Below are 17936 nucleotides of genomic sequence, written 5' to 3'. Positions count from 1 at the left end.
GGTCAGAGTGGTCCCTGGGTCAAGACTCTGTATCAGAAACTAGAGCTGATGTAGTCTATCCAATACAATTTTCTGAATCAGTACCCCAAATAACCAAACCGAATCAAAATAACAAAAGCCAAATAACAAAGCCAAATCGGAAGTTGACCAAAAATGATTCATAACCCTTTTGGTATTAATCTTGGAGAATTGTCCCTGGTCAGAGTGGTCCTTGGTCAAGTGTTCTGTATCAGAAACTAGAGCTGATGTGGTCTATCCAGTGCCATTTTCTGAATCAGAACCGCAAATCACCAAACCGAATCAAAGGTTGACCAAAAACCGACTCGTAAACCTTTTGGTACTAATGTTGGAGAGTCCAACCTTGGTCAGAGTGGTCCTTAGTCAAGTGTTCTGTATCAGAAACTAGAGCTGATGTGGTCTATCCAATACAATTTTCTGAATCAGTACCCCAAATAACCAAACCGAATCGAAATAACAAATAACAAAAGCCAAATAAAGCCAAATCGGAAGTTGATTCATAACTCATTTGGTATTAATCTTGGAGAATTGTCCCTGGTCAGAGTGATCCTTGGTCATGTGTTCTGTATCAGAAACTAGAGCTGATGTGGTCTATCCAATACAATTTTCGGAATCAGCACGCCAAATAACCAAACCAAATCGAAATAACAAATAACAAAAGCCAAATAACAAAGCCAAATCGGAAGTTGACCAAAAACTGATCCGTAACCTTTTTGGTACTAATGTTGGAGAGTCCAACCTTGGTCAGAGTGGTCCTTGGTCAAGTGTTCTGTATCAGAAACTAGAGCTGATGTAGTCTATCCAATACAATTTTCTGAATCAATACCCCAAATAACCAAACCGAATCGAAATAACAAATAACAAAAGCCAAATAACAAAGCCAAATCGGAAGTTGACTAAAAACTGATTCATAACCCTTTTGGTATTAATCTTGGAGAATTGTCCCTGGTCAAGTGTTCTGTATCAGAAACTAGAGCTGATGTAGTCTATCCAATACAATTTTCTGAATCAGCACCCCAAATAACCAAACCGAATCGTAATAACAAAAGCCAAATAACAAAGCCAAATCGGAAGTTGACCAAAAATTGATTCATAACCCTTTTGGTATTAATCTTGGAGAATTGTCCCTGGTCAGAGTGGTCCTTGGTCAAGTGTTCTGTATCAGAAACTAGAGCTGATGTGGTCTATCCAATACAATTTTCTGAATTGGCCCCCCAAATAACCAAACCGAATCAAAAGTTGACCAAAAACTGATAAAGGATAACACTTCGTCCTGGTTTGTTGGTTTTATAAAGACTATCGAACCCCCCAAAAAGGGACACAGTCTTTTTAATAAAGTTGGAATTTTTAAAAAGTCAATCAGTAAAATTGTTTATAGCTCTATAACATCAAAAAAAAATTGGTACATGCAGGTCGTATTTCTCTCCATAGAAGATTAAAAGCTGCGTTAAAACCCACAAAGTCTCATCGGCCATGGCAAAGCCTCTTGGAAAGGACGTCACATGACACAAACCTAAGTTAATTTAAAAAAAATAGGTATCAAAGAAATGTCATTTTGCCACCTTAATATATTTATAATTCCAGATATTTAGCCATTTTTTTTAAAAAAAACATACTAGCTAAGAATAATATTGAATTGTTACGAAAGAGCCAAACGTCAGCCTCTTCTTCTTCACCACAAAAGCTAAATGGAAATCTTGTGTTTTGAAAAATCAAGAATATAATGTAGGCTTGTTTTGCAATTTTCCCGCTAAATATTATACCAGCTAGTGAATAATATGAGCATAATGAGCAGTTTTAAAAAATCTGAACGGAACGATTGAGTCCTGTTTTTTCTCTCGTGAGAGGAGGGTGGCAAACTACGAAAGATTAAAAAATTATTTTAAAAGAATGCAATGCCTTGCAATGATTGTGTGGCTTGAAAAGTTACTTCCACGTTTTCCTATGCCTTTCAATGCATATGAAAAACAACGGCTCTCAAAAAGACGGGTGAAACGAGCCACCAAACCCCAAAAACAACCATATAGTTCCTATGAGAGATCTGTACCCATAAAAACATTGGCCCCAATAAACGGAAGGTAAAAAAAAAAATGGAAATTCCTCTCTTAGTGATGACTTAATTATGAAGAAAAGAGGCATCGTTCCAATGGCTCAAAACCGGTTTTTTTTAATTACAATGTAAGGAGTTGGTCAGCAGGCTCAAGTGGGATATTCTAGCTCGCAAAGGCCTTCCCCACCTCTTCCTTCCCTTTATATTTCCTCTTGCCATGCGTGAAGGGTATATATCGGTATTTTATCATATGCTGCAGAAAAAAAAGAAGAAGAGGAACATGAAGAAATGGCATACAATTCCCTTCCCGTCCCCATCCTGACATAGGTCCAAACAAAGCCCAAATTCGACAACAAATGAAGCTATTGATTCATATTGTTATATTGACACTTCTCCTGTGTCAAGATAAAAAAAATATAATACTAATATTATGCTATACTAATATATTACATAATATATAAATATACGTCCCCTGTGTCAATATAACAATATAATATATAATACTAATACTATGCAATACTAATAATATATTACATGATATTATCACTATTATATGTATATACAATATACATGTCTCCTGTGTCAATATAAACATATGCATATAAATATACATGTCTCCTGTGTCAATATAACAATATAATATATAATACTAATACTATGCAATACTAATAATATATTACATGATAATATTATCAATATTATATGTATATACAATATACATGTCTCCTGTGTCAATATAAACATATGCATATAAATATACATGTCTCCTGTGTCAATATAACAATATAATATATAATACTAATACTATGCTATACTAATAATATATTACATGATAATATTATCAATATTATATGTATATACAATATACATGTCTCCTGTGTCAATATAAACATATGCATATAAATATACATGTCTCCTGTGTCAATATAACAATATAATATATAATACTAATACTATGCTATACTAATAATATATTACATGATAATATTATCAATATTATATGTATATACAATATACATGTCTCCTGTGTCAATATAAACATATGTATATAAATATACATGTCTCCTGTGTCAATATAACAATGTAATATAAAATACTAATATTATGCTATACTAATAATATATTACATGATATTATCAATATTATATGTATATAAATATACATGTCTCCTGTGTCAATATAACAATATAATATATAATACTAATAATATGCTATACTAATAATATATTACATAATATTATCAATATTAGATGTATATACAATATACATATATTATTAGTATAGCATAATATTAATAATTATATATTATTATTATTAATATTATATATTATATTGTTATATTGACACAGGAGACATTTATTATTCCAAGTTCAAATACAATGTAACAATAATAATACACTATTATAATTGTATATTATATATTACATGCAATAGTATATATTACATGTCATATTACTAATAATATTGCAGTATAACGGTATAGTACAATATAGTAATATATAATGCTTATATTGTGCTATGCTAATATGCTATACTAATATATTATATTATATACACATATAATATTGATAATATTATAATGTAATACAATGTAACAATAATAATAATACACTATTATAATTGTATATTATATATTACAAGTAATATTACTAATAATATTGCAGTATAATGGTATAGTACAATACAGTGTAATGAACTTGTAATGTTCTTACCTTGATTTGCCTCTTCATGGTGATGCAGAAAAGCATAATGAAATACATCACGAGAATTGGCCAAAACACTGGAACGTTGAAAGCCTCAAAGAATGTACACGTCATTGCGACAAGGATGCCTTTCGTAGCCGAGTGCCTTGAAGGGAAAAGGAAGGCAGCTGATGGACCTGGAAGTCACTTGGCGCACAGAAAACCCCCATGACAAGGAAAAAATACTGGAGGGATTTATGGGAGTTGTAGTTCACCTACATCCAGAGCGCACTATCAACCCAAACAATGATAGACCTGGAAGAAACTTGGCATGCAGACCTGATATGCCCAAATTTGAACACTCTGAAAAATCTTTGAAAAATCACTTTGAAAAATCTCATTTACACTCACCAGAACTTGAACTCTGGCAGCCTTCGAATGAAGGGCCGGAATTCCTCGTTTTGTTTTGTGGGTAATGAAGGGCCTTCGTCTGGGGAGGGAAGAAGCAATATCTTAAAAACAAGCATTCAGTCGTAGATTATTTCATTACGGGTGATTGTGGCTCAATGTTACATCATATTATTATTATTATTCCAGACAGGAAACAATCAGGGCCAGTTAACACCTCCCGACAAAGGATTCCCCCAGGCAGGAAGCAGCCAGGCTTTCAATCTGTAAGGCTATTTGATGCTAATCAAGATGGCCAATTGAAACATAATAATAATAATAATAATAATAATAATAATAATAATAATAATAATAATAATAATAATGCTATTCTCCCAGATGGGACTCAGAGTGGTTTCCAATCATAAAAACCACACATACATTACATAACAACAACAACATAATAATAATAATAATAATAATACCAATAAAATTACATTAATTGAGGCATCAGTAGGTTAAATGTTTTTGAGTATTTACATCAAGCTCAAATTTAAGATAAGACTGTCCAACTCTGATCAAGTCATTATTCTCATTTTCTTCAATGTAAATGTGCTTATGTATCCTTTTAATAATAATAGTAATAATAGTAATAATAATGGAGTAAAATAATACATGTAATAATAATAATAATAATAATAATAATAATAATAATAATAATAATAATAATAAAATACAGGAAAATAGTACATGTAATAACAAATAGAGTAAAATAATAAATGCAATAATAATAATAAGATCAGAGTGAAATGCAAAAGTTCTTTATACCTGAATCTTCCATTAAAGAGGGATCTACCTTTGGCGACAAGAAAGCTATGAAAAGGTTTAGGTGGTAGATGCCCAAGGCATATGTCACAATGTACCAACCCTGGGAAGGAAAGAGGAGAGAGAGGAAATGCAAAATGTCAAATTGGAATGAATTAATATACCATATATACTCGAGTATAAGCCGACCCGAATATAAGCTGAGGCGCCTAATTTTATCACAAAAAAACTGGGAAAACATTGACTCCAGTATAAGCTGAGATACTAATATAATTACATTAATTGAGGCATCAGTAGTTTAAATGTTTTTGAATCTTTACGTCAAACTGTAATTTAAGATATGACTGTCCAACTCTGATTAAACCATTATTTTCATCTTCTTCAATGTAAATGTGCTTATGTATCCTTTTAATAATAATAGAGTGAAATAATAAATATAATAATAATAAATGCAGTAAAATAATAAATGTAATAATAAATAGAGTAAAATAATAATAATAATAATAATAATAATAATAATAATAATAATTGATCTTCAAAGACTCTGGCAGAAACCAGTGCAGGTGGTCCCGGTGGTGATGGGCACACTGGGTGCCCTGCCAAAAGATCTCAGCCGGCATTTGGAAACAATAGACATTGAGAAAATTACGATCTGTCAATTGCAAAAGGCCACCCTACTGGGATCTGCACGCATCATCCGAAAATACATCACACAGTCCTAGACACTTAGGAAGTGTTCGACTTGTAATTCTGTGATATGAAATCCAGCATATCTATCTTGTTTGCTGTGTCATAATAAAATAATAATAATAATTTTATTTTTATACCCCGCCCTATCTCCTAGAAAGGACTCGGGGCGGCTTGCATGGGGCCAAGCCCCTAAATGTAATAATAGAGTAAAATAATAAATGTATTATTAATAATAAAAATAGAGCAAAATAAATATAAAAGTAACAACAATAATAGAGTAAAATAATAAATGTAATAATAATAATAGAGTAAAATAATAAATGTAATAATAATAAATGCAGTAAAATAATAAATGTAATAATAAATTGAGTGAAATAAATAATAATAATAATTAAAAAAATCAAAATCACGATCTGCCAACCGCAAAAGGCCACACTACTGGAATAAAATAATAATTTTATTTTTATACCCCGCCCTATCTCCCCGAAAGGACTCGGGCCGGCTTGCATGGGGCCAAGCCCCTAAATGTAATAATAGAGTAAAATAATAAATGTATTATTAATAATAAAAATAGAGCAAAATAAATATAAAAGTAACAACAATAATATAGTAAAATAATAAATGTAATAATAATAATTAATAGAGTAAAATAATAAATGTAACAATACCAATAATAATAGAGAAAAATAAATATACCATATATACACTTGAGTATAAACCAACCTGAATATAAACCCACCAGGACCCTCACCCGAGTATAAGCCGAGGAGGTTTTTTTTTCAGTCCTAAAAAGGGCTGAAAAACTAGGCTTATACCCGAGTATATACGGTAAATTACACAGTATAAGAAACCTAGGAAATCTAATATACCAAGTTTTAAACTTTGTTTTTCAAAATACATTATAACTGTATCCTTAATTCCCTTCTGACACGATAAACAAACAAACTGGTTGTAGACTGCCAATGAATGACTCTTACCTGTAGCAAATAAACTCTGATCATGTAGATAAAACTTAGGCCCAATGTCACAACCCATCGTACCGCAGTATAAGGGGTAGACTTGTCTAACCAGGACTGGTAAATCTAGAAGAAAAGTAGCAGAAAACATTATTTTAGAATGGGATTTCTAAGCAGGCAGCAACTGTAATTGCCAAATTACAAAGGAGGCACTTTTTGCTGCTAGTTACCTGTCCGAGTCTTGTGAAAAACCTATAGACCACTGAAGGTTTGCCATGGATAGAATCACCAGTACTGTCTCCTTCGGACATTTTTTTTTTGGCTGTAGAAACAAAAAAGCAACGACATTAATAACACATTCCCTTCCACTCATTTAAATTTGCAGGAGAAACCAAGATTCCTAGAGATGCATTTTCTCAAGTTAAAAATGTTTTTTATTTGCAGCTTTGCAACGCCGGGTACCCAAGCGAGTACAATATCAAAATACAGCACCATGCCTCAAAAAATAAGTCTCACTGCAACCAATGAATCATTAAAAGCCGGATTATATAAAATGGAAAAGAGAAGCAGAAAGAGCCAACATTTCCTGAGGCAGGGAATTCCATAGATTGGGAGAAGCCACAAAGAAAAGGTCCAACCAATTCAACCAAAGTGTGATTATTAGAAATTAGAAGCTGTATTTAAGTCTGCAGTATAGTGGTTTGAATGCTGGGCTATGACATTCAGCTGTCTGAAGCATCACATGCTGCCTCCTGCTTCAAATAAAGGATTACTGTGTGTGTGTATGTGTGTGTGTGTGTGCGAGTATAAGCCTAGTTTTTCAGCCCTTTTTTAAGACCGAAAAAGCCCCCCTCGGCTTATACTCGGATGAGGGTCCTGGTTGGCTTATATATGGGTCAGCTTATACTCGAGAATATATGGTACATTTATTATTTTTCTCTATTATTATTGGAATTATTATATTTAATATTTTTCTCTATTATTGTTGCTACTATTACATTTATTTTACTCTATTTTTATTATTATTATTATTAATATATTTATTATTTCACTCTGATATTATTATTGCATTTATTATTTTACTCTATTTATTATCACTTATTGCTGGGGTTAGTTTCCAGGACCACCTGCAATAAGTGAAAATCCGCGAAGTATGGGCACTGTATTTATTTTAATATTTATACATTATTTTAGTAGTTATACACTATTTTAAGTCTTTATCAACCAATTATGTGTTGATAAATTGCCTCCTTCTCCTCCCGTTGCCGCTTGGGCTCCTTTTCTCTCCCTTTGGCTTCTCCTTCTGCCCTTCCTTAGGCTGTAAACTATATTTGTTTATGATTTATAATAGTATTTTAGAGTTTATTGAAAAACTGCGAAACAGCGAATACGCAAAAAGTGAACCGCGAAGTAGTGAGGGAACACTGTATTATTTATTATTATTATTATTACATATATTATTTTACTCTATTATTATTAAAAGGATACATAAGCACAATTACATTGAAGAAGATGAGAATGACTTGATCAGAGTCGGAGAGTCTTATCTTAAATTTGAGCTGTATGTAAATATTCAAAAACATTTAACCTACTGATGCCTCAATTAATGTAATTTTATTGGTATCTATTTTTATTTCTGAAATTTACCATTCCCAGCTTATACTTGAGTCAATGTTTTCCCAGTTTTTTTGTGATAAAATTAGGTGCCTCGGCTTATATTCGGGTCAGCTTATACTCGAGTATATACAATAGTTTTTTTTGTTATGAGCTGAATCAGTTCCCTGGCTTTCCTCTCTCACCATTTCAAACAGTTAATAGAGGACGAGAAGAGAAAAAACATGGCCCTTTGCCTATTTTGATTCATAAAGGTGTGATTGGGAAGTGCACATTCCTGCAGTTGTGGTTCAAAGGATCGAAGCAGCGGTGCCACATCACCCAGAGCAAAAATGAATTTCCTGGTTTGTCGTCACCAAGGGGCAGGGCTAAGTTCCCTGTGAGCTACAGGAAATACAAAACTACAGACGGGAGAGATATATGCCGGGGGGAAAAGGAGGAAGGGAGAAAAGGAAAGTCAGTCTGGAGCTTGACATATTAACAGGGAAATCTCAACCTTCAGTCAACTGTCAACAGGAAGCTAGGAAGGAGATTATTATTATTATTATTTTATTATGACACAGCAAACAAGATAGATATGCTGGATTTCGTATCACAAAATCACAAGTCGAACACTTCCCAAGTGTCTAGGACTGTGTGATGTATTTTCGGATGATGCGTGCAGATTATTATTATTATTATTATTATTATTGTTATTTGTTCATTTATATCCCGCTTTTCTCCCATGGGTGGGATTCAAAGCGGCGAACAACATATAAAATCCATACAAATACAGCCGACAGCAATACATAATCAATTAAAATATCATATCCCGATATAAATAACCAAATTAACATATCAAATAAAGCAATTTTTAAAATTGTTGTCGGATGCATTCAGAAAAAGACGCCTCTAACTCCCCGCAATGTTGCTTGAACATTATATAATTTTAAAGACTTGACAAGATACTTTCAATCTGGAAAAAATATAACAGGCCAGCTTTACAAAAGAAAATACCTAATAAAATCAAAACTACTTATGCTACCCATCAGATCCTCTGAAGATGCCAGCCACAGATGCAGGCGAAACGTCAGGAGAGAATGCTAATGGAACATGGCCATACAGTCCAGAAAACTCATAGCAACCCTATGCTGTCTTACTTGCTGGGAAAATCATTCCAAAGGCGTTTGTAAACAGCTCGTCTTAGACAACAGGGTTGTTAAGATATACAACTGTTTCTATCATACAGGGGTATTCTGATTAATAATAATAATAATAATAATATCGGCACATTGGGTGCCGTGCCAAAAGATGTCAGCCGGCATTTGGAAACAACAGACATTGACAAAATTACGATCTGCCAATTGCAAAAGGCCACCCTACTGGGATCTGCACGCATAATCCGAAAATACCTCACAAGTCCTAAACACTTGGGAAGTGTTCGACTTGTGATTTTGTGATACGAAATCCAGCATTTCTATCTTGTTCGCTGTGTGATAATATAATATAATATAATAATAATAATACAACTTTATTTTTGTATCCTGCCTCCATCTCCCCATGGGGACTCGGAACGGCTGACATGGGGAACGAGCCCAATCGACATAATAACATCATAAAATCAAGAATAAAAACATACCTCATTACAATAAAACATGATTATCAACAACTATTACTCTATTAAGCAGCCAGTGACATTCCTGACTCAAGTTGAAGTCAATGAGAAGACAAAAATAGCTCATATAGGTATGAAACCATTATTCAGTCTCGCCATACGGATGAAACAAATGTCCTTTTTCCAGTGAATGTTTTTCAAGAGTTGCCTAGTTGTGAGTAAGCCACAAGGAAGCCATGAATGGCTCAAATCCTGCATCAGAGCATCCATAACTCTATGATCACGGAGCTATATTGCCGACATAATACTCAATTGTGCGAGGGAATGACAACAATACACAACAGGGCTTGGCACACTGTGCTCCAAGACTCCTGATGCACTTCCAAGGAAACTCTGTGATAGGTTCACCTTAAGGGTCGAATAGGTCATTAACAACTTGAAGGAACCCAACAACATCCTTGTCCACTTGACCTTGAACTTCCACAGATATATAAACCTCCCTTGTCTAGCTTCCAACAGACCTCACAACTTCTGAGGATGCCTGCCATAGATGTGGATGAAACATCAGGAGAGAATGCATCTGAAACATGCTAAGGATGAAAGGGAAAAGTGAAAGAAGGCACCATTGATGGTTATAGATCAAATACCTTTGCCTGTAAGAGCACGATATTGTGGACTTGCATGACAAAACCACTTGCGCCAAGAGCGCTTCTCATGTTCTGCTACTTTGTCCTAGTTGCGAGAGGCATCCTTTCACCCAATAATTCAGAGCCTCATCCTCAAGGGACCATTCCCGGAAAACAACAAGTCTTTCCAACCGCTCATCCCCAAAACAAATCAGAATTTCATCTAATCCTAATATAATTTTGCACATTTTCCTTACTAGTTGCATACGTTGGCAGTGTATTGTTTTATTGGGCTAGGCCCTATGTAAGCCACCCCGAGTCCCTTCGGGGAGATGGGGCGGGCTATAAAAATAAAGTTGTTGTTGTTGTTGTTGTTGTTGTTATTATTATTATTATTATTATAGTGTGGCAGAATATCATACCAAGCCCTAACAGATTGGATGCAGCTGCACTATAGAATAAATGCAAATTAACACCACTTTAACTGCCGTGGCTCAATGCTATGGAAGCATGGGAGTTGTAACTTTGCATTCATTCTGCACCCAACATCCCCACGCCAAGAAACCTTAGACCAGTTGGTTGGGTTGTGTTATTATTTATGAAGTCCTGGGAGTCCTGCAATGCCTAAGCACCCCACTCTAAATGCCATGGCTCCATGTGATAGAGTCCTCATGGGAGTTATAGTTTCCCAAAGTCCATACCCTTCTCTGGGTGCATCTACACTATAGAATGAATGAAGTTGGGCCTCACTTTAAGTTTCCCAAGGTTCATGAACCTTCTCTGGGTGCATCTACATTGTGGAATGAATGCAGTTGGGCCTTATTTTAAATGCCATGTCTCCATGAGATGGTCTTGGGAAACTGCAGTTTCCCAAGGTCCATGAACTTTTTCTGGGTGCATCTACACTGTGGAATGAATGCAGTTGGGCCTTACTTTAATTTTCCCACGATCCATACCTTCTCTGGGTGCATCTACACTGTGGAATGAATGCAGTTGGACCTAATAATAATAATAATAAATAATAATAATTTATTTATATACTGCCCTATCTCCCAGGTGGGACTCAGGGCGGTTTCCAATCATAAAAACAACACATACATTACATGGCAACATAATAACACATTATTAAGCAAGATAAAACAATACAATTATATAGCAATAAATAACACTTACACAACCTGATCAAGGGGACGGGAACCATAAACCCAATATATTAAAGTGTATAATTTCAGGCTAGATCAATCTTGTGCAATATATTCAGGCCCAGAGATTGGCGGTATTCCAATGTAATTACTCAAAAACCTTACTTTAAATGCCATGTCTCCATGAGATGGTCTTGGGAAACTGCAGTTTCCTAGAGTCCATGAACCTTCTCTGGGTGCATCTACACTATAGAATGAATGAAGTTGGATCTCACTTTAAGTTTCCCAAGGTCCATGAACCTTCTCTGGGTGCATCTCTACACTTGTAAAATGAATGCAGCTGGGCCTTACTTTAAATACCATACCTCCATACTATGGATTCCTAGGAGTTATAGTTTCCCAAAGGTCCACATCCTTCTCTGTGGGGGCCATAAGATGGTAGAGATAGAAATATATATATATATACATACATATACATATACTGTATATTATTTATTTATTAGCGACATTTATATCCCGCCCTTCTCACCCTGAAGGGGACTCAGGGCGGTTTACAAGTATATAAACATACAATATATTATACGACTATGTTGCAATATTATTAGTAATATTGCATTAACATAAATATACAATTATAATAGTGAATTATAATTATTATTACATTGCATTGCATCATAATATTATTAATATTACATGTATATACAATATATTATAATATTAGTATAGTATATTATTATTATTATTATATTATTATATCATTAAATTGATACAGGAGACATGGTGGAAAGATGTCTTCCTGGCCCCGTCTTCATTCTGGTCCAGAATGGCAGTTGGGCCTTACTTTTAGATTCAAACATGCCCATCTGTATTTTATAAGTGTTTTTATGAATGCCTGATGTAATTTAGTAACTTTTTAATTGATTCACAACGTATTGTACAATTTTATATATGTGTTTTATTGTAACCCACCCTGAGTCCTCTATTGGGTGAAAAGGGCAAGATATAAATATTGTAATTAATAAAAAAAAATAATACTATGCATTCCTGGGAGTTATAGTTTCCCAAAGATCCACACCCTTCTCTGTGGGGGGCCATACCTCCATACTCAATTGACACACCCAGTCTTTTAGATTCAAACATGCCCATCTGTATATTATAAGTGTTTTGTATTAATGTCTGATGTAACTTAGTAACTTTTTAATTGATTCACAATGTATTGTACAATTTTATATACAGTAGAGTCTCACTTATCCAACATAAACGGGCTGGCAGAATGTTGGATAAGCGAATATGTTGGATAATAAGGAGGCATTAAGGAAAAGCCTATTAAACGTCAAATTAGGTTATGATTATACAAATTAAGCATCAAAACATCATGTTATACAACAAATTTGACAGAAAAAGTAGTTAAATACGCAGTAATGCTATGTAGTAATTACTGTATTTATGAATTTAGCACCAAAATATCACGATAGATTGAAAACATTGACTACAAAAATGCGTTGGATAATCCAGAACATTGGATAAGTGAGACTCTACTGTATATATACATACAATATATTATATTATACGACTATATTGCAATATTATTAGTAATATTGCATTAGCATATACAATTATAATAGTGAATTATAATTATTATTACATTGCATTACATCATAATATTATTATTAATATAACATGCATATACAATATATTATAATATTAGTATAGTATAATATTATTATATCATTAAATTGATACAGGAGACATGGTGGAAAGATGTCTATATGTATGTATGTATATATATTACATTGTATTACTTCATAATAATATTATTATTAATATTACATGATTATATATGTATGTGTGTGAGGATTCTCTCTCTCTCTCTCTATATATATATATATATATATATAAAAGAGTGATGGCATCACGGCAGCGGACAAAACAACAAAAGTAAACACCCCACAACCTCGAAAATTGACAGCACAACCCCTCATCCATGCCTCTAGGTTGATACAACAAAAAGAAAAGAAAAATAAAGTCCTAATTAGAGGGAGAGCAATAATTGTTTTTATCCAATTGCTGCCAGTTTGAAGGCTAAGCTCCACCCACTTGGTCTCCTAGCGACCTCCTCAGCCCAGGGGACAGGCACAGTTAGGCCTCATTTAGGCCTCTTCCACAGGTTATCAGATTTTAACTGGATTATATGGCAGTGTAGACTCAAGGCTCTTCCACACAGCTATATAACCCATTTAGAATCTTATATTATCTGCTTTGAACTGGATTATCTTGACTCCACATTGCCGTATAATCCACTTCAGTGTGCATACTAAACATAAAGACAACCATACAACACACATTCAATACCACTACTACCTCAACAATTTCTCACCAACACCACCAGACAAAGCCACAGCAACGCGTGGCCGGGCACAGCTAGTGTGTATGTGTATGTATGTATGTATGTATGTATGTATGGAGAGAGAATCCTAGAGATGGGAGGAACCCCAAGGGCCATCCAGTGCAAGGCAGAAAGACACCATCCAAGCCCTCCCGACAGATGGCCACTCAGGCTCTCCAGAAGAGAGGCCAATGTGGGTGGAAGAAGGCCCAAGACACCCAGTTCCAAAACCTAAACGTTTCCCATTTGTTTAGACGGACTCACGTCCCCAAAGGGCTCGGGACTCCCACTCAGGCCTTGTAGGCCTCGCCCAAGAACCGCTCAACTTACAGGCCTGGCTCGGCGCTTTTTCCTTCCTTCCTGGCTCCTCGCCTTCCGCTTCCTTCCCGCCCCGCCTGACCGGGCAGAGAGGCCTCTGCCGGCTCCTCCTCCTCCTCCGCGAGAGGCCGGCCCACAGCTTCCGCTACCGGGGCATCGTGAGGAACTAGGCCGCGCCTACTACCACCCTGCTGAGGTTCCCTCACACTGGCAACTCCCGCGGTGCGCATGCGCAGAGGGCGATTTGGGCTCCTGAGGAGAATGAACACACCGCCTTTTGGACTTCTAAGGCGCATGCGCTGACGTTGATTTGGTCTCCTGAGGAGAATGAGCACACGGCCTTTCGGGTTCCTGAGGCGCATGCGCAGAGGGCGATTTAGGTTTCTGAGAATGAACACAGGCCTTTTGGACTTCTGAGGCGCATGCGCAGAGGGCGATTTATTTATTTATTTATTTATTTGCTACATTTATATGCCGCCCTTCTCACCCCGAAGGGGACTCAGAGCGGCTTACACATTAAATTTACACACAATATTATATTAGCATAGTAGAATACTGGTAATAAATTACTATATTTTACTGCAGCAATATATTGTAATATTATTATCCTGAGGAGAATGAACACACTGCCTTTTGGACTCCTGATGCGCATGCGCAGACGGCGATTTGGTCTCCTGAGGAGAATGAACACTGCCTTTTGGTCTCCTGAGGCGCATGCGCAGAAGTGAGGAGAATGAACACACTGCCTTTTGGACTCCTGAGGCGCATGCGCAAACGGCGATTTGGGCTCCTGAGGAGAATTAACACTGCTTTTTGGTCTCTTGAGGCGCATGCGCAGGAGTGAGGAGAATGAACACACTGCCTTTTGGACTCCTGAGGCGCATGCGCAGAGGGCGATTTGGGCTCCTGAGGAGAATTAACAGCCTTTTGGGCTCCTGAGGCGCATGCGCACGAGTGAGGAGAATGAACACACTGCCTTTTGGACTCCTGAGGCGCATGCGCAGAGGGCGATTTGGGCTCCTGAGGAGAATTAACAGCCTTTTGGGCTCCTGAGGCGCATGCGCAGGAGTGAGGAGAATGAACACACTGCCTTTTGGACTCCTGAGGCGCATGCGCAGACGGCGATTTGGGCTCCTGAGGAGAATTAACAGCCTTTTGGGCTCCTGAGGCGCATGCGCAGGAGTGAGAGAATGAACACATGCCTTTTGGACTCCTGATGCGCATGCGTAGACGGCGATTTGGTCTCCTGAGGAGAATTAACACTGCCTTTTGGTCTCCTGAGGCGCATGCGCAGAGGGCGATTTTGTCTCCTGAGGCGCTCTTTTTGGCCCGCCGCCATTGCTCTGCTTCTCCTCAGTTGAGGCGCAGAACCACAAAATGGCAAAGGGGCCTCAAAGGCCATCCAAACCAAGCCAGGAAAACACAAAGCACCCCTCACAACACATTGCCACCCATCTTCTGCTTGAAATCCTCCACAGAAGCAGGCCCTTCATTCGGGCCTGTATAGCACCATCCGACCCTTTGTAGTAGTAAGGACACTTGAGGCCTTCCATTCTGGAGAAGATGCAGGTATGAATAAACAGTAGGATTCCTCTAAAAAATATAGACTCGTTTTGAAGAAATGTTATCTAACCTATCTATACCACATACAACATAATTTACTATAATATATAATAATATCTATATATATAAAAGGGTAATGAAATTTCGGCCTAGGACAAAACAACAAAACTACACATCCCAGAAACATTAAACTTGGCAACACAACCCCTCATCCATGCCTCTGCGTTCATACAACAAAAAGAAATGAAAAATAAAGTCCTAATTAGAGGGAGAGGAATAATTGTTTGTATCCAATTGCTGCCAGTTAGAAGGCTAAGCTCCGCCCACTTGGTCTCCTAGCAACCCAATCAGCCCAGGGGACAGGCAGAGTTAGGCCTCACTTAGGCCTCTTCCACACTGCTTATAAAATACAGATTATCTGATTTTAACTGGATTATATGGCAGTGTAGACTCAAGGCCCTTCCACAAAGCTATATAACCCATTTATAATGGACTTAATGTCAGGAGAAAACCTTTACCCTTTACCTTAACTACCACCAATTCCTCAAGACTTTATTTCCCATACCACCAGACTTCGCCACAGCAACGCGTGGCCGGGCACAGCTAGTACAATATATTATTAGCATAGCACAATATAAGCATTAAATCACTATATTGTACTATATCATTATATGGTAATATTATTAGTAATGTTACATTAAATATATAATTAATATTATTATATTGTATTACTAGTAGTATAATATTGTATCCATTATAATATTATAATAATAATATATATTATATAATTATAATAATATTATAATTTACTATAATATATAATAATATAATATATTGTATATACATATAATATTGATAATACACTAGAGTCTCACTTATCCAAGCTAAATGGGCCGGCAGAAGCTTGGATAAACGAATATCTTGGATAATAAGGAGGGACTAAGGAAAAGCCTATTAAACATCAAATTAGGTTATGATTTTACAAATTAAGCACCAAAACATCATGTTATACAACAAATTTGACTGGAAAAGTAGTTCACTACGCAGTAATGTTATGTTGTAATTACTGTATTTACAAATTTAGCACCAAAATATCACAAAATATTGAAAACATTGACTACAAAAATGCCTTGGATAATCCAGAACCTTGGATAAGTGAGTCTTGGATAAGTGAGACTCTTCTATACATAAAATAAAATACATCAACATAAGAACAATAATAGCATTACAAACCAGGTATATAAGTTAGATAAAACAACCTCTATTAAAATAAAATCAGATAATAATAATAATAATAATATCTATCATGTTTGCTGTGTCATACAATGTCATTGGGTCAATAATAATAATCATAATAATAACTTTATTTTTGTACCCCGTCTCCATCTCCCAATGGGACTTGGGGCGGCTAACATGGGGTCAAGCCCAGGCAATTACAATAAAACAAAATAAAATATATACATGACATGCATCATCAGCAGGTAAAAATGCAACAAAGTAAAAACACAATTGTAGACAGTAACATGGTAAAACAGTGAAATAATAACAATAACATAGTACAGTAGAGTCTCACTTATCCAAACTAAATGGGCCAGCAGAACATTGGATAAGTGAAAATGTTAGATAATAAGGAGAGATTAAGGAAAAGTCTATTAAACATCAAATTAGGTTTTGATTTTACAAATTAAGCACCAAAACATCATGCTTTACAACAAATGGATAGAAAAAGCAGTTCAGTACACAATAACATTATGTAATAATTACTGTATTTATGAATTTAGCACCAAAATTTCGCAATTTATTGAAAAATTGACTACAAAAACATTGATTACTAAAAGGCAAACTGCGTTGGATAATACAGAACGTTGGATAAGCGGAGCTTGGATAAGTGAGACTACTATAAAACATAGTAAATTAAAAACAAAACATCTCCCTGGAATTCCGCCACTGAGCTATGATCCTCTGTAGAATTACCGTATATACTTGAGTATAAGCCGACCCGAATATAAGCCAAGGCACCTAATTTTACCACAAAAAAACTGGGAAAACATTGACTCCAGTATAAGCCGAGGGTGGTAAATTTTA

General features: G+C 35.7%; 1 protein-coding gene and 1 long non-coding RNA gene across 3 annotated transcripts in view; one reads left to right on the top strand and one right to left on the bottom strand.

Annotated features, from left to right (window-relative positions):
- Window positions 1-1330: 1330 nt before the first annotated feature.
- On the bottom strand, window positions 1331-14580 carry rer1 (retention in endoplasmic reticulum sorting receptor 1). Of its 2 annotated transcripts, none has more exons than XM_062965891.1 (8): window positions 14301-14580; window positions 6839-6930; window positions 6630-6734; window positions 4966-5065; window positions 4162-4240; window positions 3781-3916; window positions 2256-2321; window positions 1331-1531 (listed from the first exon to the last, which is right to left on the bottom strand). In XM_062965891.1, the coding sequence occupies exons 2-8, from the start codon at window positions 6917-6919 to the stop codon at window positions 1517-1519; spliced, it is 582 nt and encodes a 193-aa protein (XP_062821961.1). In that variant the 5' UTR covers window positions 6920-6930; window positions 14301-14580; the 3' UTR covers window positions 1331-1516. The 2 variants fall into 2 exon arrangements, with proteins under 2 accessions (XP_062821961.1, XP_062821960.1); XM_062965890.1 differs by having other exon boundaries at window positions 2194-2321; window positions 14301-14578.
- A 1036-nt stretch (window positions 14581-15616) lies between these two features.
- The window catches only part of LOC134294496 (uncharacterized), a 43014-nt gene continuing 40694 nt past the window's right edge, over window positions 15617-17936 (top strand). The window contains exon 1 of the long non-coding RNA XR_010001380.1: window positions 15617-15857. This is a non-coding gene — a long non-coding RNA (uncharacterized LOC134294496). The remainder of the gene's footprint in view (window positions 15858-17936) is intronic.

Source organism: Anolis carolinensis, unplaced genomic scaffold (assembly GCF_035594765.1).
Source record: "Anolis carolinensis isolate JA03-04 unplaced genomic scaffold, rAnoCar3.1.pri scaffold_15, whole genome shotgun sequence".
NCBI lineage: Eukaryota > Metazoa > Chordata > Lepidosauria > Squamata > Dactyloidae > Anolis > Anolis carolinensis.
The sequence above is the reverse complement of the archived record's forward strand: the minus strand, read 5'-3'. Positions and strand labels throughout refer to the sequence as shown.